The sequence below is a fragment of the Hypanus sabinus genome, chromosome 4, assembly GCF_030144855.1.
Source record: "Hypanus sabinus isolate sHypSab1 chromosome 4, sHypSab1.hap1, whole genome shotgun sequence".
In the NCBI taxonomy this organism is placed as follows: domain Eukaryota; kingdom Metazoa; phylum Chordata; class Chondrichthyes; order Myliobatiformes; family Dasyatidae; genus Hypanus; species Hypanus sabinus.
Window position 1 is genome coordinate 151,209,250 of NC_082709.1, and position 23,814 is coordinate 151,233,063.

The following is a 23,814-nucleotide window of genomic DNA, read 5'->3' on the forward strand; positions in this document are numbered from 1 at the left end:
GGTTTAGTATTGTCACCTGTACGGAAATACACTGAAAAGCTTGTTTTGCATATACTGTTTATACACATCCCATCATTACATTGTGCAGTAGCTGTATATCTACCTATTGTATAGCTGTGGTAATTCTTGGGATTTTCCTTAATCTTACCTGCCAGGTTTATCTCATACCCTTTCTTTGCCCTCCCAATTTCCCTCAAGTATATTCTTAATCTTTTTATCATCTTCAACGGATCCACTCATGATAGTCCAAGGATGTCATCTCTAAGTACTGCTGTTACTCCTCCCTTCCTTGCTTATCTATACCTCTGTAAAGCCTGTGGCATCTGTATTCTGGACACTGAGCTGCCAATCCTTTCCTGCTGTAAGCCATGTTTCTGTTATCACTATGACATCCAGTACCCAGAGCCGATCCATTTTCTTAGTTATCTGTTAATCCTCGTGCATTGAAATAAATACATTTAACTGAGTGTTCTTTTCCCTCCCTTGCTTGCACATGGCACCAAAAATAGTATGGGGATCACAACCATCAAGGTCCTGCTTCTTACCTAACCTTCAATACTCATTCTGCAGGACCTCGTCCCTTGTATCTGTCTTTTGTACCAACATGTATGATGACCTCTGTCTGTTCACCCAAGAGTATTTTGCACCTGCTCAGAGACATCCTTGACCTGGCACCTGGGAGGCAACACGTCATCTTCTTGTCTCTTCTGTGGACACAGATTTTCCTGTCTATTCCTCTAACTATTGAGTCTTTGCCTCCTTTAAATGGCTTCTGAAATAATTACGATTAGGATCTATACAATTTTTACAAATAAAGGATGGAATTTCAGCACTGACTTTCCATTTTCTGTTAATTAAAGTATACTTTGTCCTATTTTTATATTTGCCCTTTTGTTTCTTTTGTAAGTAATTATTACCTTAAAACAATGGAAGATTTGACATTATCGTGAATTTTGAGTTGGGATGATTGCTGAAATAACATTTAAGAAATCAGTGTGAGTTCAGCTATTCATAATTTATGTAAAATGTCATTATTTAAGGATTTCTGGCTCAATTTACCTACTTTTTTCAATTAGTAGGAATGTATATATGGGTATTTGTAACATTTTGCAACATGATCAACCTACCTCAAGAAAGTTGTGCTATTCTGCAGCTGTTCTGGTGGGAATCCACCAAAATTATGAATTAGGCTGTAGCATAGGTTCTGGGTAATAATATATTGAAGATTCCAAGGAACTGGCTTAACAGGTAAAGTTCACATCTTTCCCTTATAAATAGAGTAAAATGAGAAAAGCAAGATATCCAATGGGTAGGAGTTTTCACATTCATAATCTCAAAGGGCCCAGATAAACTATTGATGACAATCTGTCCAATTAAATCTGGTTTCTCCTTCACTTGAGTTGGAAGCTGCTGTGGAATGCAAAGGATATAATAAGGATGGTTAAAAGTGGGCAGCACCATCAGAAGGAATTAACGTTTGAAAGGTAAGGTAGTAGAATTAAGCTAGAGCTGGCAAAAATGTCATGGACTGATGCCTTGACTGTGGTGAAAGCTTAAGGTGAGGAACTCCTCAGTACTTTAAGAAACATGAAAGTGGAAAAAGTCATAGCATTTAACCTATAATACCTTGCCTGAAAGAGTACAGAGGATGAGGGTTGTATGAAGCAGACTGGGGAAAGAAACTGATGACTTTTTATTCTAACACTGTTTTCCTTGGTGATACAGGACCAGTGGAAGCCAACTATTTATTTTGCAGTTGGTGAGAAGCTAGAGAATGAGGTATTCCTTGATGCTCTGTCGGCAGCTATCAATGTCCCACTGCGTAAACTTTTCAGCGTAATTTCTTGGAAAGGAACAATGAAGCAGGTATGTGCAAGTGCACATTGTTATAATGTTATGAATTCATTTCATATTGTTATTTGGTTAAAATGCAGATTAATAACAAGGCAATGCGATGCAAGCAGTAGTAGTGTTGTATTTCCATTTAAGTGAAACCTTGTTTACTTCCATTCACAATTTTGAAATAGAGCTGCACTTGCAGAAAAAGAGATAAAATTGGAAGAAAGCTGTCCAGAGTGAATGCCTGTCTTTAAAAGATAGACCTCCAATGCAGCCTAGTATTAGCTTAGGTCAGAGGGAAAGGACCATATTTTAATCCTTTATAGAGGGGAATATAACGGATTTAAGTATGGTTCTTTCCTCTCTGATATACATCTTGATAATAACAAAGGAGAGCCCTGTTAAAGAACTGTAGCTGGCTCAATCTTTCTTCAATTGGTGCTAACTCTTTGCAATTTTGCAAAATTTGGAAGTGCTTTATCAGATCATAAAGTAAGACAATGAAAGAGTTACAATAGGGAAGTTATTCCAAGTTTGGAACTCAGAAGTACTCTTGCTGAAAACAGAGAATTATGGTACTTGTAAGTTGTTTACTTTTTATTCAAGTATCATGATAATATAAATCTTCTATATGAGAGAGAAAAAAGCATGTAAACAACAGAAGAATTGAAAAAGGATTGAATATATTTTCTGATTAACAGTACATTGCAACTGCTCTGTTTTTACAGATCTCTGAACTTGGAGACCCAAAGAAACAGAAGGCAAATGATCTTCCTATGTTTTATGAGGTAATAATTTCTGTATCAGCAACTTCAAATATTTTGAAATAGATTTAGGAAAAAAACAGTTTTGAAGAGAACTATGGATATTAAATTAGCAGTATAGTGATTCTTCGTTATGAACATTATTTATAAAGCATTGACCTTTCCCAAAAGCAAAGTGCTGCTGAATAGAACATTTTATCACTGTTCCATATAAAATTCTCAGCAGATTTTGAATTAAACCCTCAGCAGTCTTTTGATTTAAAAAAAAACAGTTAAATACAATTTGAAGTGATGCAAATTGCATTTTTTTGCCATTTTTGTTCTGATTTAAGTGCAAAGGTAATAAGACACTGGTTGGTTTGGTTCTGTGGATATGTTAATGACTGATCAGACCAGTTTCTACAGCACACTAAGCAAGAAAGCCCACTTTCATTGAATCATTAGGAACAAGTGCTGCTGTGTCCAAGGTTAGACTGCTTGCACTTAGTCCTTCTTTGTCTTTGGCTGCTCTTCTCATTATGGTGAATGTTCCAGGAGCAAAGATTTTTGAAGACTCACCACCTTTTGAAATGGTTCAAGCATAACATAGAAGGCATTCATATTTCTTTTGACTTTTTCATTGTACATCTTAGAAGTGTTGAAATTTATAATTTTCTAAATTGAGTACCCTCTGCCTTTTTAAAAATATGTTTTTAGAATGGCATCTGTATCGGTAATAATTCAAATGTAAGTCACACCTCCATTGAGGAGAAGATAAAACATTTATTAATGTGACTTTGATGTGCAGATAAAAATAGTTAACAAACTTGTGGGAGATATTTGATAACATCTTTCCTTGTCAGTTTGCATTTCTATTCCATCTGGAGGACCCAGGGGTCTTAATGTCATAATCTCTCTCCTCTGAAACGGTATGATCAGGATCCAGACAAAGACAATGACACTATCCCAACCTTGTACCTGCTTTCTTGACCTCTTTATTCAATCCATTTTATCAGACCAATTTGTAATCCAGTATCAAATTAGTTGTGATAAATATTTCTTAAATATTTAGAAAATTAAAGGCAATATCTTTCAATCTAATCACAAGATCCATCTATGGAGGAAAATGATCATTCAATGTTTCAAAGTGAGACCTTTCATCATGACTGGACAGGAAAGCGGCAGAAGCTAGAATAAAATGATAAAGGAGGGGAGGAGCAGATGACAGGTGAATCCAGGTGAGAATGGAAAGACAGGAGAGTGTGGTGGGGGAGGGAGGGAATAATGTGAAAAGCTGTGGGTTGACAGGTGGGGGAAACAAAGGGTAAAAGAAGGATTCTGTTAAGAGAGGACAATAAACCGTGGAATTAAAGCTCAGGTGAGGAACCAGAAGGAGGAAGGTGAAGTTGATGAGTAGGTTGTGAGGGTGAGGAGAGGAAAGAAAAGAGGTGACAGAGCCACAATGATACAGAAAAACAAGAGGGAAGGAGTAACAGTAGGGAGTAGTTACCAGAATATAGAAAAATCAAGACAGATGTTGGAGGTGGACCAAATGAATTTGAGGGTGCATTGGAAGTTGGAGACAAAGCTGATGAAATTGACAAGCACATCCATGGGTACAGGAAGCAACATCAATGCATTTGTCATTGTAGCAGAGATAGAGTTGGGGAGTGTTCCCATAGTTGGCAACATTTCACATGCAAATCCATCTATGTCATTTATTCAGATTCAGTTTATTGTCATTTAGAAACCACAAATGCAATGCAGTTAAAAAATGAGACAACGTTCCTCCAGAATGATATCACAAAAGCATATGACAAAACAGACTACAGCAGAAAATCCATATTACATTTGGCAATCCCCAGTCCAGAGTCCGGAGAGGCTGCTGCGTATTAATATAACGCTACCGTCTTAGTGCGTTCCCCAGAAAGGAGCTCCAAATCCACCAGACAAACAAGACCAAAAACTAAAGCTACAAGACCTGCACAAAACCACATAGTTACAACATATAGTTACGACAGTGCAAACAATAGCATAATTGATAAAAAAAAACAGACCATGGGCACAGTAAAAATAGTGCAAAGATGTTAAAGGACTATAAGTTCAAAAGAAATCACCACACAGCTTCCACAAGTCCCCAGGGTCCCGACAAACTTGCCATTCCACACCGGTGGCAGAATGGCATACCCCCGCTAATGACTTCCACGGCGCTGCCCGACTCGGCCTCGCAGGCGCAGCACACAATGAAAGCGACCTGACCGCAGTGGACTCCGAGTCCGTCGAACCTCCGAGCCGATGGCCATCCCCTCCGGCACAGCTTCTCCGACCACCATCCTCTGCCGAGCGTATTAAGATGGCCCCACCAACGGCCATCGGCAATGCGACCCCAAGGACTGGGGGCCTGTTCTTCCCAGCAGAGTCCCGGACCTCACAGCAGCAGCAGCAATGAAGAAGGTCTTCCTGGAGATTTCCCGATGTTCCTCCATGCTCCCACATCCATTTTCAATCGATTATGATTGCGCACGGTACCCCACTTCACAAATAACAGATAATCAGTTCTGGAGTGGCCGCTGCAAGCTGCGTCGCGCCACCATCTTGGAAAATCTTATTGTATCCTATTTTCCGCATGCGGCCTCCTCTACACTGGTGAGACTCAGCAGAAATTGGTGGGTTAACTTCGTTCAGCACCCTTATCTGCCATAATGGCTGGAATCTCCTGATGGCCAACCATGTTAGCCATTTTAATTCCACTCTGACGCATCTATCCACAACCTATTCCACCCATGTTGAAGCCAGATACATATTGGAGAAGCAACATCTTATATTCTATCTTGGTATTTTCTAACCTTGTATCATAAATATTATTTTTTCAAACTTCTGGTAGCTCCCAACCTAGTCCTTCCCTAACAGATTCCTTTGCCTTCTCCACTTATCACCTCCCAGCTTCTCTTTAATTCTGAGTTCTGCTCTCTTCCTTTCCAGTCCTGATGAGGGGTCCCAACCTGAAATGTTGACTGTTCACTGTCCTCCATAAGTGCTGCCTGACCTGCTGAGTTTCTCCAGAATTTTGTGTGTGTTTATCCAGATATCGAGCATTTGCAGTCTCTTTTACATCTTCTAACATTTTTGCCTGTATAACATGTAGCTTCTATAACTACTCTAGCATTCACTTTGTGGTCAGAATCAGAATCAGTTTACTATGACTGATAGACAATAGACAATAGGTGCAGAAGTAGACCATTCGGCCCTTTGAGCCTGCACCGCCATTCTGAGATCATGGCTGATCATCTACTATCAATACCCGGTTCCTGCCTTGTCCCCATATCCCTTGATTCCCCTATCCATAAGATAACTATCTAGCTCCTTCTTGAAAGAATCCAGAGAATTGGCCTCCACTGCCTTCCAAGGCAGTGCATTCCACACCCCTACAACTCTCTGGGAGAAGAAGTTTTTCCTTAACTCTGTCCAAAATGACCTATCCCTTATTCTCAAACCATGCCCTCTGGTACTGGACTCTCCCAGCATCTGGAACATATTTCCTGCCTCTATCTTTCCAATCCCTTAATAATCTTAAATGTTGCTATCAGATCCCCTCTCAATCTCCTTAATTCCAGCGTGTACAAGCCCAGTCTCTCTAACCTCTCTGCGTAAGACAGTCCGGACATCCGAGGAATTAACCTTGTGAATCTACACTGCACTTCCTCTACAGCCAGGATGTCCTTCCTTAACCCTGGAGACCAAAACTGTACACAGTACACCAGATGTGGTCTCACTAGGGCCCTGTACAAATGCAAAAGGAATTCCTTATTCTTGTACTCAAATCCCTTTGTAATAAAGGCCAACATTCCATTAGCCTTCTTCATTGCCTGCTGCACTTGCTCATTCACCTTCAGTGATTGATGAACAAGGACTCCTAGATCTCTTTGTATTTCTCCCTTACCTAACTCTACACAGTTCAGATAATAATCTGCCTTCCTGTTCTTACTCCCAAAGTGGATAACCTCACACTTATTCACATTAAACATCATCTGCCAAGTATCTGCCCACTCACCCAGCCTATCCAAGTCACCCTGAATTCTCCTAACATCCTCATCACATGTCACACTGTCACCCAGCTTAGTATCATCTGCAAACTTGCTGATGTTATTCTCAATGCCTTCATCTAAATTGTTGATGTAAATCGTAAACAGCTGTGGTCCCAATACCGAGCCCTGTGGCACCCCACTAGTCACCACCTGCCTTTCCGAGAAACACCCATTCACTGCTACCCTTTGCTTTCTATCTGCCAACCAGTTTTCTATCCATGTCAAAATCTTCCCCCCCAAAGCCATGAGCTCTGATTTTACCCACCAATCTCCTATGTGGGACCTTATCAAATGCCTTCTGAAAATTGAGGTACACTACATCCACTGGATCTCCCTTGTCTAACTTCCTGGTTACATCCTTGAAAAACTCCAGTAGATTAGTCAAGCATGATTTTCCCTTGGTAAATCTATCCTGGCTCGGCCCAATCCTTTCACTGCTATCTAGATATGCCACTATGTCATCTTTAATAATGGACTCTAGCATCTTCCCCACTACTGATGTTAGGCTGACAGGACGACAGTTCTCTGTTTTCTCCCTCCCTCCTTTCTTAAAAGGTGGGATAACATTAGCCATTTTCCAATCCTCAGGAACTGATCCTGAATCTAAGGAACATTGGAAAATGATTACCAATACATCCGCAATTTCCAGAGCCACCTCCTTTAGTACCCTAGGATGCAGACCATCTGGACCTGGGGATTTGTTAGCCTTCAGTTTCCTTCCTAATGTCAAACTGTTTCATTTCCTCTGTTACCCTATGTCCTTGGCCCATCCATACATCTGGGAGATTGCTTGAGTCTTCCCTAGTGAAGATAGATCTAAAGTACTTATTAAATTCTTCTGCCATTTCTCTGTTTCCCATAACAATTTCACCCAATTCATTCTTCAAGGGCCCAACATTGTTCCTAACTATCTTCTTTCTCTTCACATACCTAAAAAAGCTTTTGCTATCCTCCTTTATATTCCTGGCTAGCTTGCGTTCGTACCTCATTTTTTCTCCCCGTATTGCCTTTTTAGTTAAGTTCTGTTGTTCCTTAAAAATTTCCCAATCAGCTGTCTTCCCACTCACCTTTGCTCTGTCATACTTGTTTTTTTTAATGCTATGCAATCTCTGACTTCCTTTGTCAACCACTGTGGCCCCTTTCCTCCCTTTGAATCCTTCCTTCTCCGGGGGATGAACTGATTTTCCACCTTGTGCATTATTCCCAAGAATACCTGCCATTGCTGTTCCACTGTCTTTTCTGCGAGGATATCCGTCCATTTAACTTTGGCCAGCTCCTCCCTCATGGCTCCATAGTCTCCTTTGTTCAACTGCAACACTGACACCTCCGATCTGCCCTTATCCTTCTCAAATTGCAGATAAAAACTTATCATATTATGGTCACTACCTCCTAATGGCTCCTTTACTTCAAGATTGCTTATCAAATCCTGTTCATTACACAACACTAAATCCAGAATAGCCTTGTCCCTGGTCGGCTCTCGTACAAGCTCTTCCAAGAATGCATCCTGTAGGCACTCTACAAACTCCCTATCCTGGGGTCCAGCACCAACCTGATTCTCCCAGTTCACCTGCATGTTGAAATCCCCCATAACTACTGCGACATTACCTTTGCCACATGCCAATGTTAACTCCCTATTCAACTTGCACCCGATATCCATGCTACTGTTTGGGGGCCTGTAGACAACACCCATTAGGGTCTTTTTGCCCTTACTGTTCCTCAGTTCTATCCACACAGACTCTACTTCTCCTGATCCTATGTCCCCCCCCTTGCAAAGGACTGAATCTGATTCCTCACCAACAGGGCCACCCCACCCCTCTGTCCACATTTCTGTCGCTACGATAGCACGTATACCCTTGTACATTCATTTCCCAGGTCTGATCTCCCTGCAGCCATGTCTCCGTTATCCAAACAACATCATAGTTACCCATTCGCACCTGAGCTTCAAGCTCATCCGCCTTATTTCTGACACTTCGTACATTCAGATATAGAATTTTTAGCCCATTTCTCCTCTCTCTGCTTAAATCACTGCCTATTGTGCTTAACCCAGCACCCTGAACTCCCATCGGGCTATATGCCCCTTGAATTTTGTTGTCCTTCCTAAATTTACTTATTCTTTCTGCACATTTAACTCCATGTTCCATCAGACCATCCTTCTGTACATGTGTCCTCCTTATCACTTGTTCCGCCTCACCTTTCTCTACTACACACTTAATATTCCGGAACCGTGTAGTCCCCACCTGTCCTTTGTTCTTCATCTCGCTATCCTCTCTCACATTCTGGATCCCTGCCCCCTGCAAATTTAGTTTAACTCCCCCCCCCCTCCCCCAAGCAGCACTAGCAAACTTTCCTGCAAGAATGTTAGTACCGCTCCAGTTCAGGTGTAAACCGTCCCATCAGAACAGATCCCACCTTCCCTGGAACAAAGCCCAATTACCTAAAAACCTGAAGCCCTCCCTCCTGCACCATCCTCTCAGCCACGTATTAATCTGTATAATCCTTCTGTTCCTTGCCTCACTCGCACATGGCACAGGTAGCAATCCTGAGATTGTTACCCTGGAGGTCCTGCCCTTCAGCTTCACACCTAACTCCCTGAACTCACTACGCAGGACCCCCTCACTCATCCTACCCACGTCATTGGTCCCTACATGAACCACAACATCTGGGTTCTTGCCCTCCCTCTTGAGAATAACCTGCACCCGATCTGAGATGTCCCAGACCCTGGCACCAGGGAGGCAACATACCATCCGAGACTCCCGATCTTCCCCACAAAATCTCCTATCTGCCCCCCTGACTATAGAATCCCCTATCACTACCGCTCTCTTCTCTTCCCTCCTCCACTTCCTAGTCAAGGGTCCAACCTCAGTGCCAGAGACAGGACCATTGCAACTTGTTCCTGGTAGGTCATCCCCAGCAACAGTATCCAAAACGGTATACTTATTGTTGATGGGAACGGCCACAGGGGTGCTCTGCTCTCTGTCTGCTCCCCCTGCCTCTCTTGACTGTCCCCCATTTGCCTACCTCCTGTCTTTTCGGTGTGACTACCTCCGAACAGTGTGATATACTGTATGTCATGAAATTTGTTGCTTTGTCACAATACAATACAAGACATAAAAAATTAGTATAAGGTACAATAAAAATAATAGTGCAAAAGAGAAATAACAAAGTAGAGTTCATGGGTTGATGAACTGTTCAGAATTCTGATCGTAGTGGGAAAGCGTTGTGTGTAGGTCTTTAGGTTCCTGGATCTCCTCCCTGATAGAACATAGAAATATAGAAAACCTGCAGCATAAAACAGGCCTTTCAGCCCACAACGCTGTGCCAAACATGTACTTACTTAGAAATTACATAAGGTTACCTCTATTTTTCTAAGCTCCATGTACCTATCCAGGAGTTTCTTAAATGACCTTATCGTACCCGCCTCCACCACCATCGCCAGCAGCCCATTCCACGCACTCACTGCTCTCTGCGTTAAAAAAAAGCTTTTCCCTGACATCTCCTCCGTATTTACTTCCAAGCACCTTAAAACTGTTCCCTCGTGTTAGCCATTTCAGCCCTGGGAAAAAGCTTCTGACTATCCACATGATCAATGCCTCTCATCATCTTATACACCTCTATCAGGTCACCTCTCATCCTCTGCCACTCCAAGGAGAGAAGGCCGAGTTCATTCAACCTATTTTCATAAGGCATGCTCCCCAATCCAGGCAACTTCCTTATAAATTGCCTCTGTGTGGTGAACTACATATACCTGTCTGGACACGCCCCCTGCTGACTGCTCCTGTGGCTCCTCCCACAGACCCCTGTAAAAAGGCGATCAAGGCCTGAGCCCGGCCTCCAGGATGTAGTATGGTGGTCACTCACTGCTTGTTCCTTCTTCCAGTCAATAAAAGCCGATATCTCGCCTTACGTCTCAGAGTGAGTTATTGATGGTGCATCACTCTGTACCCTTTCTGTAATTTCCACATCCTTCCTGTAGTGAGGTGACCAGAACTGAGCACAGTACTCAAAGAAGGGTATGACCAGGGTCCTATAAAGCTGTAACATTACCTCTTGGCTCTTAAACTCACTCCCACGGTTGATAAAGGCCAATGCGCCATATGCCTTCTTGATCACAGAGTCAATCTGCGCAGCAGCTTTGAGTGTCCTGTGGACTCAGACCCTAAGATCCCTCTGATCCTCCAGACAGACAAGAGTCTTGCCATTAATATTATATTCTGCCATCATATTTGACCTACCAAAATGAACCACCTCACACTTAACTGGGTTGAACTACATCTGCCACTTCTAAGCTCAGTTTTGCAACCTATCGCTGTCCTGCTGTAACCTTTGACAGTCCTCCACACTATCCACAACACCCCCAACCTTTGTGTCATCAGCAGATTTACTAACCCATCCGTCCACTTCCTCATCCAGGTCATTTATAAAAATCACAAAGAGTAGGTGTCAGAGAACAGATCCCTGATCACCACTGGTCACCGGCCTCCATGCAGAATATGACCAGTCTACAACCACTCTTTGCTTTCTGTAGGCAAGCCAGTTCTGGATCCACAAAGCAATGTCAGCTTGGATCCCATGCCTCCTTACTTTCTCAATAAGCCTTGCATGGGGCACCTTATCAAATGCCTTGCTAAAATCCATATACACTACATCTACTACCTTCATCAATGTGTTTAGTCACATCCTCAAAAAATTCAATCAGGCTCATAAGACATGACCTGCCTTTGACAAAGCCATGCTGACTATTCCTAATCATATTATGCCTCTCCAACTGTTCATAAATCCTGAGTCAGGATTGTTTCCATCAACTTACCAACTACTGAAGTAAGACTCACAGGTCTATCATCTCCTGGCTATCTCTACTCACTTTCTTGAATGAGGGAGCAACATCTGCAACCCTCCAATCCTCTGGAACCTCTCCCATTTCCACTGATGATGCAAAGATCATTGCCAGAGGCTCAGCAATCTCCTCCCTTGCCTCCCACAGTAGCCTAGGGTATATCTCATCTATTCCCCGAGACTTATCTAACTTGATGCTTTTCAAAAGCTCCAGCACCTCCTCTCTCTTAAGGTCTATATGCTCAAGCTTTTCAATCCACTGTAAATCATCCCTACAATCACCAAGATTATTTTCCGTAGTGGATATTGAAGCAAAGTATTCATCAAGTATCTCTGCTATTTCCTCTGGTTCCATACACACTTTTCTACTGTCACACTTGATTGGTCCTATTCTCTCACATCTTATCCTTTTGCTCTTCATATACTTGTAGAATGCCTTGGGGTTTTCCTTAATCCTGCTCGTTAAGGCCTTCTCGTGGCCCCTTCTGGCTCTTCTAATTTCATTCTTAAACTCCTTCCTGCTAGCCTTATAATCTTGTAGATCTCTATCATTATCTCATTTTTTGATAGTAGCGTTGATGAAGGGACAAGCCCCAGGTGATGAGCTACTGCCTTTTGAAGATGTCCTTGGTGAAAAGGCTTGTGTGTGTGATGGAGCTGGCTGAGTCTACAACCCTCAGTGGTCTCTTTCAATTCTGTGTATTGGAGCCTCCATACCAGGCAGTAATGCAACCAATCAGAATTCTTGTTATTCTTTGATGATAAACGAAATCTCCTCAAACTTCCAATGAAGTGTAGCCACTGGCATACCATAACTGCATGATGCCATGGCTGTACAACAGGAATGATCATAATTGTAGATTATAGCTTTATGGGCATCACTTTGGGACATCCTTAAACAGCAAGAAGCTGTCTCTGCAAATGCATGTCTTCATTTCAGTTTTACTATTTCAACTGTATTTTTTGGACTCTTCAGATCACAGAAGCAGCATGGGCATTGCTGGATAAAGGAGAAGAGATTCCACTGCCATTGATCTGTAAACTGATCAAGTTCCAGATCTTGTGCATTAAACAGAAAGACCTCCAAAAAAGGAGGTTTGAAAATAAAGTAAGCTTGTTTTATTTTGTTTCCTTTTGTTTTAAAATAATACTTTATTATTCTTTTGTGTCAATAATAAGAATGCCATTTTGGATACTATTGTGGTTGTCAACCAACTGGGGGGGGGAGGGGGGCTGCAGCAACTTGGGTCTCTGGCACTGAATTTGATGGTCTGGCTCAGAAGGGAAGAGGGAAGAAGAGGACTGAGTGGTGATAGGAGATTCTATAATTAGAGTAGTAGGCACGTGATTCTGTGGGTGCGATAGCCAGATGGTATGTTGCCTCCCGGGTGCCAAGGTCAAGGACATCTCGGATCAGGTACATGACATTTTAAAGGGGGAGGGTGAGCAGCCAGAAGTCTTGGTACATATTGACATCAGTGACATAGGTAGGAAAAGGGAGAAGGTCTTAAGGGAGCAAGGTAGAAAACTGGTAATTCAGGATCTCAAGGGTAATAATCTCTGGATTGCTGTTTGTGCCACACATCAGTGAAGTTAAATATAGGATGATTTAGCAGGTGACTGCATGGCTGAGGAACTGCTGCAGGGGGTAGGACTTCAGATTTCTAGATCATTGGGATGTCTTCTAGGGAAGGTATGACCAGCATGAACGGGATGAGTTACAGCAGAACCTGAGGGGGACCAAAATCTTTTCAGGCAGGTTTGCTGGAATTGATGGAGAGGATTTACACTAATTTGGCAAGGGGATGGGGCAGCTGGTATATAAGCAGAGGCAGTGTACAGGGAGATTGTCAGGAAGGACTGGGCAAAATTGCATTTGGTGGGATGAGAAACAAAATCAAAAAGGATGATGAATACAGGACTGAAATTGTTATATTTGAATGCACAGAGTATATGGAATAAGATTAGAAGAAAGCGAATTTGTAGAATGCCTACAAGATGGCTTTTTAGACGAACTTGTTGAATCCATTAAGGGATCAGCTATTCTGGATTAGGTGTTGTGGAATGAACTGGATTTGATTAGGAAGCTTAATGTAAAGGAACCCTTGGGAGCCAATGTTCATAGTAAGTAAGAATTCACTCTGCAATTTGAGAGGGAGAAGCAATACAATGGAGGCATGAGGGAGGAGCTAGCCAAAGTTAATTGGATGAGGACACTAGCAGAGATAACAGCAGGGCAGCAATGGGGCTGAAGTTTCTGGGAGGAATCCTGGGAGGCACAGGATAGATATACCCAACGAAGAAGAAATATTCTAAAGAAAGGATGACATAACAGTGACTGACAAGGGAAGCCAAAGCCAACATAAAAACAAATGAGGACGCATAATAGAGCAAAAAATGGTGGGGAGTTAGAGGATTGGGAAACTTTAAAAAAACAACAGCAGGGAAAAAATGAAATATGAAATTAAATTAGCCAATAATGTCAAAGAGAATACAAAGTTTTTCTCAAATATGTGAAGAGTTAAAGAGAGGCGAAAGTAGATATTAGACTACTCTGGAGAAGTAGTAATGGGGGACAAGGAAATGGCAGACAAACTGAATAAGTATTTTGCATCAGTTGTCACTATGGAAGATGCTAGAAATTTGCTGAAGGTTCGAAAGTCTCAAACAGCAGAAATGAGCATAGTTGCTATTAATAGGGAGAAGGTGTTTGGGAAGCTGAAAGGTCTGAAAGTAGATAAGCCACCTGGACCAGATGGACCACACCTCGGGGTTCTGAAAGAGGTAGCTGAAAAGATTGTGGAGACATTATTAATGATCTTTCTTGAATCAGTGGGTTCTGGCATGGTTCTGGAGGACTGGAAAATTGCAAATGTCCTGACTTCAGTGTTTGGTAAGATGTTGGAGTTGATTGTTAAGGATTGGTCTTTGCGGAGGCACATGATAAAGTCAGCATGGTTTCCTTAAGGGAAAATCTTGCCTGGCATATCTGTTGGAATTTTTTGAGCAGAATAGACAAAGAAAAATTGGTGGATGTTGTGTATTTGGATTTTCAGAAGGCCTTTGACAAAGTGCCGCACCTGAGGCTGCTTAAAATAATTAGAGACTATATATAGTATTACTAGCATGGATAGAGCATTAGATGATTGGCAGGAGACAAAGGGTAGGAATAAAGGGAGTCTCTTCTGATTGGCTATCGGTGACTAGTAGTGTTCCGCAGAGGTCAGTGTTAGGACCGTTTCTTTTTATGTTGTATATCAATGATTTGGATGATAGAATTGATGGCTTTGTGGCAAAGTTTGCAGATGATTCAAAGATTTGTGAGGGGGCAAGTAGTTTTGAGGAAGCAGAGAGGCTGCAGAAGGACTTAAGACAGATTGGGCAAAGAAAAGACCAATGCAATACAGAAGTGTATGGTCATACATTTTGGTAGAAGGATTAAAAGTGTAGATTATTTTTTCAATGGGGACAGAATTCAAAAATCTGAACTGCAAAGGGACTTGGGAGTCTTTTTGCAGGATTCCGGAAAAGTTAACTTACAGGTTGAGTTGGTGAGGAGAGCAGATACAACGTAGCATTTTGTTTCAAGAGAACAATAATATAAAAAGAGTAATGCTGAGGCTTTATGAGGCACCAGTGAGATCTCATTTAGAGTATTGTGAGTAGTTTTAAGCCCTTGACTAAGAAGGATTGTGCTGACATTGGAGAGGGTTCAGAGGAGATTCACGAGAATGATTCTAGGAGTGAAAGAGTTATCATTTGAAGAGTGTTTGATGCCTCTAGGCCTGTACTCACTGGAATTTATAAAAATGAGGGGAATCTCATTGAAATCTATCAAACGTTGAAAGACCTAGCAGGATGGATATGGACAGGATGTTTCCTATAAGGGGGGTGTCTAGGACCAGCGGGTACAGCCTCCGAACAAGGGGATGTACATTTAAAAGGGAGGTGAGAAGAATTTTCTTTAGCTAAAGGGTGGTGAATCTGTAGAAGTCATTGCCGTGGGTGGCTGTGGAGGCCAGGGCCTTGGGTGTATTTAAGGAGAATATGACTAGGTTCTCGACTAGTTAGGACATGATAGGTTACAGGAAGAAGGCAGGAGAATGGGATTGAGAAGGAAATGGATTAGCCATGATGAAATGGCAGAACAGACTCATTGGCCCAATTCTAATCCAATGTCTTATGGTCTAAAAAAATTATGTCAAGAAAATGTAAAGCAATCTTTATTTTAAGTTATCAGAAGCTTTGTTTGAGAATGGAAAACATTTCCTCTAGTCCTCTAGTTGTCCAGTTAAAATGATCCAGAAGGAAGGAAGGAAACTGGAAAGGATTAAAAGTTCTGGTTGAATGCATCAGATTGTTTGATATAGGAACTATATATATAGGAACTGCAGAGACATATTATTTCACCTTTTGATAGAAAATTAGATAAAATGAATATGCTGTATTGCAAAGATACTGAGCAAGTCAAGCAAGCAACGTTAGAATCTTAGATGGATGAGTTTAGATGGATTAAATGCTTTTGCTCATTTTGAATTATATTTTCATCTTGTGTCTGTTCTATTCAGCTGAAATTTGTTCTAGCTATTTATACAGAAGAATCACATCCTTTACAAACAATGCAAGCCTCTTCTTTTGTGATTATCTATTGTTATGCCTTAAGTTCTCACATTGCATAATTCAATTAGATCATCATCGGTTTTCAACCTATGACGCTGAAAATATCTCTAATGACAAATTTTAAGCACTGACACTACGTGAGATGTAGACCACCATATAAGAGTTGACTGAAGCTCAATATGACAAAAGGAGTAATCACTCCCTTCATGGGAAAGATATGCAAAGCAAGATATTGTAGAAAGTAGGTCATGTACATAAGTATCTATAGGATCAAAGGTGCTGCAGACTGTATTGCATTTCCCTGTATGCTGATACTTCGAGGTAGAAAAATAGGACTTGCATGAAACACTAGGGTTTCTGATGGGGTTTTGAGAGCCCTTCATCAAATCATCTCATCTGATACATCCACCGTATATAAAGATGCATAATACTTATGAACTCTATTATTAATGTTTCTTGTCTGCTTTGGTGTTTACACAAGCTACTTTCTGTTTATAAGATTGTAGGCTGGAGACATATGTGAACTTGCGGTAGTTATTGATCATGAACTGCTTTGCATGAGGAATGCTTAAAATGCTAATTATGACAACTGAAAGTAGACTCAGCTTGGCTGATCCTAAGGCACAAGCAAGAACATTAATTTATTTTAGTTTTGGAGTTGGGAACAGCAAGTGTATTATAACCGGAGAAGAACTTAATTCATACTACTGCTGCCATGGTGAAAGAACTATCTTACTGGAGTTAACACCAGGGTATACACTGGAAAGAATGGTCTATTATCTAAATGAAGTGGGACTCCTATATGCTGTGGGATGTGCACAATATCTTCACCATATCTCCAGATCAGTTAGCATTTAAGGTCAGCTATTCATTCAATGATGGTAGACAATAGCACCCTCTGGTGAATTACCCCTTGCCCTGCCCTGGCTCCTGTGCTGATTATTCACATGACGCTCGCAAAGCTCAACTCAAGTGACAATTTATTTCCGCTAATTTAACATTAATTAACTCTATTTATAAATGTCACATCCATTTACCAATAATAAACAATATACAAGTAGTAACGTGGTGCAGGTAATGTCAGAGCTTTATGGTAACCTGCTATCAAAGATATTTTGGAATTTTAATCCATTTCACTTCTTTCTTGTTTTACTTTTTATAGCCCACGGGGGAAGCAGAGGCAACAGTGTTACCAAGTGCTGGCAAGAAAAAAACTGACAAAAAGTCTGCAGGCAAAGCAAAAGGCAAAGTAGAAAAGAAATCTCCTGAACCACCAGTTGCCAAAAAGACTACTAAACTATTAAAGCGGGGTGAAGTGGAGGTTATAGATAGATGCATAAGTAAGTCTCCATTAATAATTTTAAGCCTTGTAGAAAATGATTTAGAAAATTAAGAGAAAATAATCCTGTTGTAAATTAGAGTATGGATTTCTCCTTTTTTGTTGCTGAACACACTTTATCCTTGTTTGGTATTGAGAATATGATATCTAGTTGCCACATTGCATTAGCAGTTCAGTGGGTTGGAGGTATAGACCTCAATGCATCAAATAGTTACATTTATGCAGCAATATTCACTGTTTTCATTGGGAGAAAGAATACAGTTCTTATTTGATTTTCCTGGTCAATGTCAGATTCGTTGAGGGAACATAAACCAACTAATATTTACATCACAGTAGGAGTTTTTTTACTATGGGTAGTAGATAGTAAAAGTTTTTTCAAGTATGTTTAAAAATAAAAGAGAAATGAGAATGGATATAGGACTGCTAGAAAATGAGGCAGGAGAAATAATAACAGGGGACAAGGAGATGGCTGATGAATTAAATGAGTATTTTGCATCAGTCTTCACTGTGGAAGACACTAGTAGTATGCCTGATGTTGTAGTATGTGAAGTAAGAGAAGTGGGTTCAGTTACTATAACAGGAGATAAGATACTCAAAAAGCTGAAAGACCTGAAGATACTTAAGTCAACTGAAACAGATGAACTGCACCCTAGGTTTCTGAAAGAGGTAGTGTTAGAGATTGTTGTGCCATTAGAAATGATCTTTCAAAAATCATTGGACTCTGGCATGGTGCCAGAGGACTGGAGAATTGCAAATGTCACTCCACACTTTAAGAAAGGAGGAAGGCAGCAGAAAGGAAATTATAGACCGGTTAACCTGACCTCAGTGGTTGGGAAGATGTTAGAGTCAATTGTTAAGGATGAGGTAATGAAATATTTGGTGACCCAGGACAAGATAGTACTAAGTCAGCATGGTTTCTTTCAGGGAAAATCCTGCCTGACAAACCTGTTGGAATTTTTTAAGGAGATTACAAGTAGGATAGATAAAGGGGATGCAGTGGATGTTGTATATTTGGACTTTCAGAAGGCCTTTGACAAGGTGCCACACATGAGGCTGCTTACCAACTTAAGAGCTCACGGTATGACAGGAAAGTTACTAGCATTATTAGAGCATTGGCTGATTGGTAGGAGGCAGTGAGTGGGAATAAAAGGATCCTGTTCTGGTTGGCTGCCAGTGACTAGTGGTGTTCTGCAGGGGTCGGTGTTGGGATGACTTCTTTTAATGCTGTATATAAATAATTTAGATGATGGAATAGATGGCTTTGATTCCAAGTTTGCAGATGATATGAAGTTTGGTGGAGGAGCAGGTAGTGTTGAGGGAACAGATAGGATGCCGAAGGACTTAGACAGATTAGGAGAATGGGCAAGAAAGTGGGAAATGAAATACAATGTTGAAAAATGCATGGTCATGCACTTTGGTAGTAGAAATAAATGTGCGGGCTATTTTCTAAATGGGGAGAAAATCCAAAACTCTGAAAATTAAAGGGACTTAGGAGTCCTTTGCAGAACACCCTAAAGATTAACTTGCAGGTTGAGTGGGTGATGAGGAAGGCAAATGCCATGTTAGCATTCATTTCAAGAGGTCCAGAATACAAGAGCAAGGATGTGATGCTGAGGCACTGGTGATGCCTCAGCTTGAGTATTGATAGTAGAAATAAAAGTGCGGACTTTTCTAAACAGGGAGAAAATCCAAAAATCTGAAAATCAAAGGGTCTTGTGAACCCTTGTGCAGGTTGAGTCAGTGATGAGGAAGGCAAATGCCAAGTTAGCATTCATTTCAAGAGCTCCAGAATAGTAGAGCAAGGATGTGATGCTGAGGCTTTATAAGGCACTGGTGTTCATTTCAAGAGCTCCAGAATAGTAGAGCAAGGATGTGATGCTGAGGCTTTATAAGGCACTGGTGTTGGTTTCAAGAGCTCCAGAATAGTAGAGCAAGGATGGGATGCTGTGGCTTTATAAGGCACTGGTGAGGCCTCAGCTTTAGTATTGTGAACAGTTTTGGACCCCTCATCTTTGAAAAGCTGTCCTGGCATTGGAGAGGGTCCAGAGGAGGTTCACAAGGATGATTCCAGGAATGAAAGAGTTATCATGCGAGGAACATTTGATAGCTCTGGGTCTGTACTCACTGGAATTCAGAAAGATTCCACTGAAACTTTACGAATTTTCAAAGGCCTAGACAGAGTAGTTGTGGAAAGGATATTTCCCATGGTGGGAGAGTGTAGGACAAGTGGGTACAGCCTCAGGATAAACAGGTGCCCATTCAAAACAGAAATACAGAGAAATTTCTTTAGCCAAACTGTAGTGAATTTGTGGAATTTGTTGCCACATGCAGCTGTGGAGGCCAGGTCGTTGGGGTGTATTTAAGGCAGAGATTGATAGATTCTTGATTGGACATGGCATCAAAGGTTACGGGGAGAAGGCCAGGAACTGGGGTTGAGGAGGAGAAGAAAAAAGGATTTGCCATAATTGAACGGCGGAGCAGACTCAATGAGCCAGATGGCCTACTTGTGATCCTATGCCTTATGGACTTATCAATTGCAGTATTTTAAAACTTATAAATATTAAAAAGTTAACAGCTTATAGCTCAGGTTAATGAAATTATTGCCAGACAATTTCATGAGGAAAAAATGTAACTAAAAACTGGAACAGAACTGAACAGTAATTAATAAATAAATCTACTTCTGAGCATCTGATGAAGGGAAAGATGAAAATGTATCAGTTAAGGATGTTTGAGATTTGGGCACTGATCTGAAGAACTCAATTTTCAGGGCTGAGTTGATTGACCTTTAGTAATTTTAATAATGAGCGTTTGTGCAGACTTTGACTCTAGTTGGCGAAGTTACTGATGTATTGCTCTTACAGTACATTTAACTAAAATTTCATGTCACATTTAGTTCAAATTTTAGGTAGTCTCACCTCAGTGCTGAAGTTCTTTCATCTACATTTGAAGAAAGCTGTGACAAGTCCTGCTGACTCATGATATCTATATACTACTAGAACTCTCATGCTCTGTTGGTCTGTTTGTGACCTCCAATTAGCCCAAATATTACAGCGGCACCTTTTTTGACTAAATCGACTTAAAATGCGCTAACTTTCAGAATGCACGCAAAGTTCAGGGTTATATATTAGTATAAAATTGCTTACTCGTAAATCAACAGGCTCTGCTTTCCACAACACGAGCCGATTCCAGCTTTAATGGAATCTGTAACGCAATGCCATGACACTTGCACACGGCCAATCTCAGCAGCGACACCAAGTGGAGCAAAAGGGCGGGCTGCTCTATTTCGAGCGGTCACTTTCTGCTGATCACCATCAGCATGTGCAGGATTAGGTCAGATCAAACTGCCACCCGTCAATAAGAGATAATTAAATCTTATTGTAATGAAGTACTTTGAAACACCCATCATACCCTTTGCCATTGTCAAAGGACAGCGGTGACTATATCACGTCCATTTAGGAGAGCGCCAACCACAACCACAATAATCAACATCCTGGAGACTGGTTCGTATCTTATATTCAGTATTAAGGTTAAAAATAACGATCAGCTTAATTATGCCGCGTGGAAAGAGAAGGGGGACATTATGGTCAAGTGATGATGCCAAAGCAGTAAGAAGAGGGAAAGAACAAGAATCAGATGAGGCCAGGGCTGCATGACTCAAGGATCAGAGACAAACAACAAACAGCAGAAGAGATGAAGAGACGAGGGTGGGGGGGGGGGGGTGGTGAAAGGGCTGCACATCTCCAGAATGACAGAATGGCACAGAAGGAGGAGAGAAGAAGAGACAAAGGAGCTGAGAAATGCACGTCTCCAGGATCAGAGACAAAGAACAAATAGTAGAAGAGATGAAGAGACGGTGGATGAAAGGACTGCACATCTCCAGAATGACAACAAAAGGCACAACCAGATCAACCAGAAATGTTGCCATCAAAAGTGTCCTTCATTAAATGAGGAGGAGCTATATTTGCCTTGCTACGTGTCTTTCTTCATTAATAAACTGAGTTTTTCTTCTTTAATTTCCAAAGCACTTCACATCAGACTGCACTACCTTTCTCTCAAAGGGTGCCCCAACTGTCACCCAGTTGTCTAGTTCTTCCTAAATTTTTCCTATCTTCCTAAATTCTTCCAGAGGATGCAGCCTCAGAATAGAGGGCATCCTTTTTAGAATGGAGATGAGGAGGCATTTCTTTCACCAGAAAGTAGTGAATCTGTGGAATTTGTTGCCTCAGTCTTTATGTATATTTAAGGCATTGATTGATAGATTCTTGATTAGTCAGGGCATGAAGGGATATGGGAAAAAGGCAGGAGATTGGGACTGAGAAAAAAAAATGGAACAGCCATGATGAAATGGTAGAGCAGACTTAATGAGACAAGTGGCCTAATTCCGCTCCGTATCTTATGGTCTAAATCAAACGTTAGTAAACAGGTTGATGGTGATTCTGTTACACTTGAAAGCATTGTTCCATCATACTCTTGATGATTGAGAATTGGTGATAAATCGGATTCATCTTACTGTCTTGTTCACCACATACCTGGGAAATTTTCCACAGTGTTAGAAGAGTCTTTTGTTGCAGCTTCACCAGTTTGTCATCCAATGATTCTCCCAGCATACTTTTCTATCTTCTTCATTTAATTGCACGAGGTTGATCAACATGGTGATATTGCCAAAGTCATGGATTACTATTCTACTTCTGATACATGGACCGTTTTGAGCTACAGTCCATTCTTATTTTTTTCACATTTAGCCTAGTGATAGGAGTACATGAAATGATGAAGAGTACCCTCAATATAAACGTAGCATTCAGATCATTACTGTGTGGTGGTCACATTTGTCTGTGATATCACAGCAAGATACATCCTTGTCTGGTTGACCTAAGAGGACTTGTTAGTTCACCGGCTGCTGTAAACACAATCTTCAGCCGAGGTCCTTTCAAGATTCTGCTGGCTTAATTAGTAATAGTATCCCGGAATCAGATTTACATTCTGCATTCTTGCTACCTCTGTACCTCCTTCCAAGCTGTGTTCAACATGAAATATCAGTGATTCATAGCTGAATTTGGTCATCAGCAGGAGGATTCCATGCTATGAGATTCTGAGACTCCAAACGATCGGGAGACAGCAAAGAGGGCTCCAGGGTCACTCCTTCCTGACTGTATTCCCGTGCATACTCAGAAATTAATAAGGATGAAGCTTTGCTGTGAGCTAAAAATTATAATTTGTTCAGTAGTAAATACAGCTCTCATAGATGTAACGTGTGCCTAATTGTTTGAGTAAACTAGAGTACAGCACATTTTTCCAGATGTTAGTGATCAAAAGTTGAAAATGGTAATATTGACTAATTAGTTCAGTTCAGTTCCAGTTTTCAGCTCTTCATTCTTTTTTTTTGTAATTCAATTTTTTATTATTATTTATTCTTATTTTACAGAACAGCACAGCATATCATAGAGCAGATACAGTACAGCATATTTATACAGCCATCCCATGACAAGAAAACATATAAAACTAAGAAACAGAAAAAAACTTCTAATTTAAGTTTAAATTAACATACAACCAAAATTGATCTTGCACTTTTCCCTCACTGTTAATTCTCCCCAACATGTGTTCATTTGCTGAAATCTTAACCATTTCCTCATTCCATTCCCTCACAGTGGGACGTCTGCGTTTTTTCCAGTCTTGTGATATTATTCTTGCAGCTGTGATGAGACCCACCTTTAAAATAGTAAATTTGTCATTGTTTACATTAGATATCAGTGTCCTATCACCCAGGAGACAAAGCCGTGGGCACAAGGGCGTTATAGGACCCGACCAATTCCCCAACAAATGAAGAATTTTACACAAAAATGGATGAACCATGGAACACTCCCAAATCATGTGAAAATATGTGCCCACCTCATTTTTACATTTCCAGCATAAATGATTATCAACAATCCCCATTTTGTAGAGTCTAGTTGGTGTTCAATAATATCTTATACTGAATAAATTTCCCTCTTGCTTCCCTAATATATGTCTACCCACATTTGTTAAGATATTTGACCACTCATTATCTTCAATATCACTTCCAAGATCCTTCTGCCCTACTGCTTTGAGATTGTTACACGGTTCACCCACAGAGTGCTTGAACATTTTCTAAAACACTGATGCTTTATGAACTTCCTGTGGTAGTGTAAAGTATTCAGTTAAAGGGTTACTTTGTGGGTCACCATGCTTGAATATGCTACTAACACGATGTCTTATTTGTAAATACTTCCAGAAATTCCCTTTATCTGTAAAGTTATATTTCCTTTGCAAATCCACATACAACATAAAAATCCCATTCTCATAGAGATCACTGTCTGTATTTACATCTTAATCTTCCATT

At 40.9% G+C, this 23,814-nt stretch overlaps 1 protein-coding gene across 12 annotated transcripts in view; it reads left to right on the forward strand.

Moving 5' to 3' along the window:
• The window catches only part of spag17 (sperm associated antigen 17), a 319,560-nt gene that overhangs the window by 20,553 nt on the left and 275,193 nt on the right, over positions 1 to 23,814 (forward strand). For all 12 annotated transcript variants that reach the window (XR_009511839.1, XM_059968399.1, XM_059968400.1 and 9 more), the window contains 4 exons: positions 1,726 to 1,866; positions 2,568 to 2,627; positions 12,477 to 12,608; positions 17,283 to 17,460. Coding sequence is in view for 11 of the 12 variants with exons in the window: in XM_059968399.1 (XP_059824382.1) it covers positions 1,726 to 1,866; positions 2,568 to 2,627; positions 12,477 to 12,608; positions 17,283 to 17,460 (511 nt within the window). In the remaining variant the exon portion in view is untranslated. The remainder of the gene's footprint in view (positions 1 to 1,725; positions 1,867 to 2,567; positions 2,628 to 12,476; positions 12,609 to 17,282; positions 17,461 to 23,814) is intronic.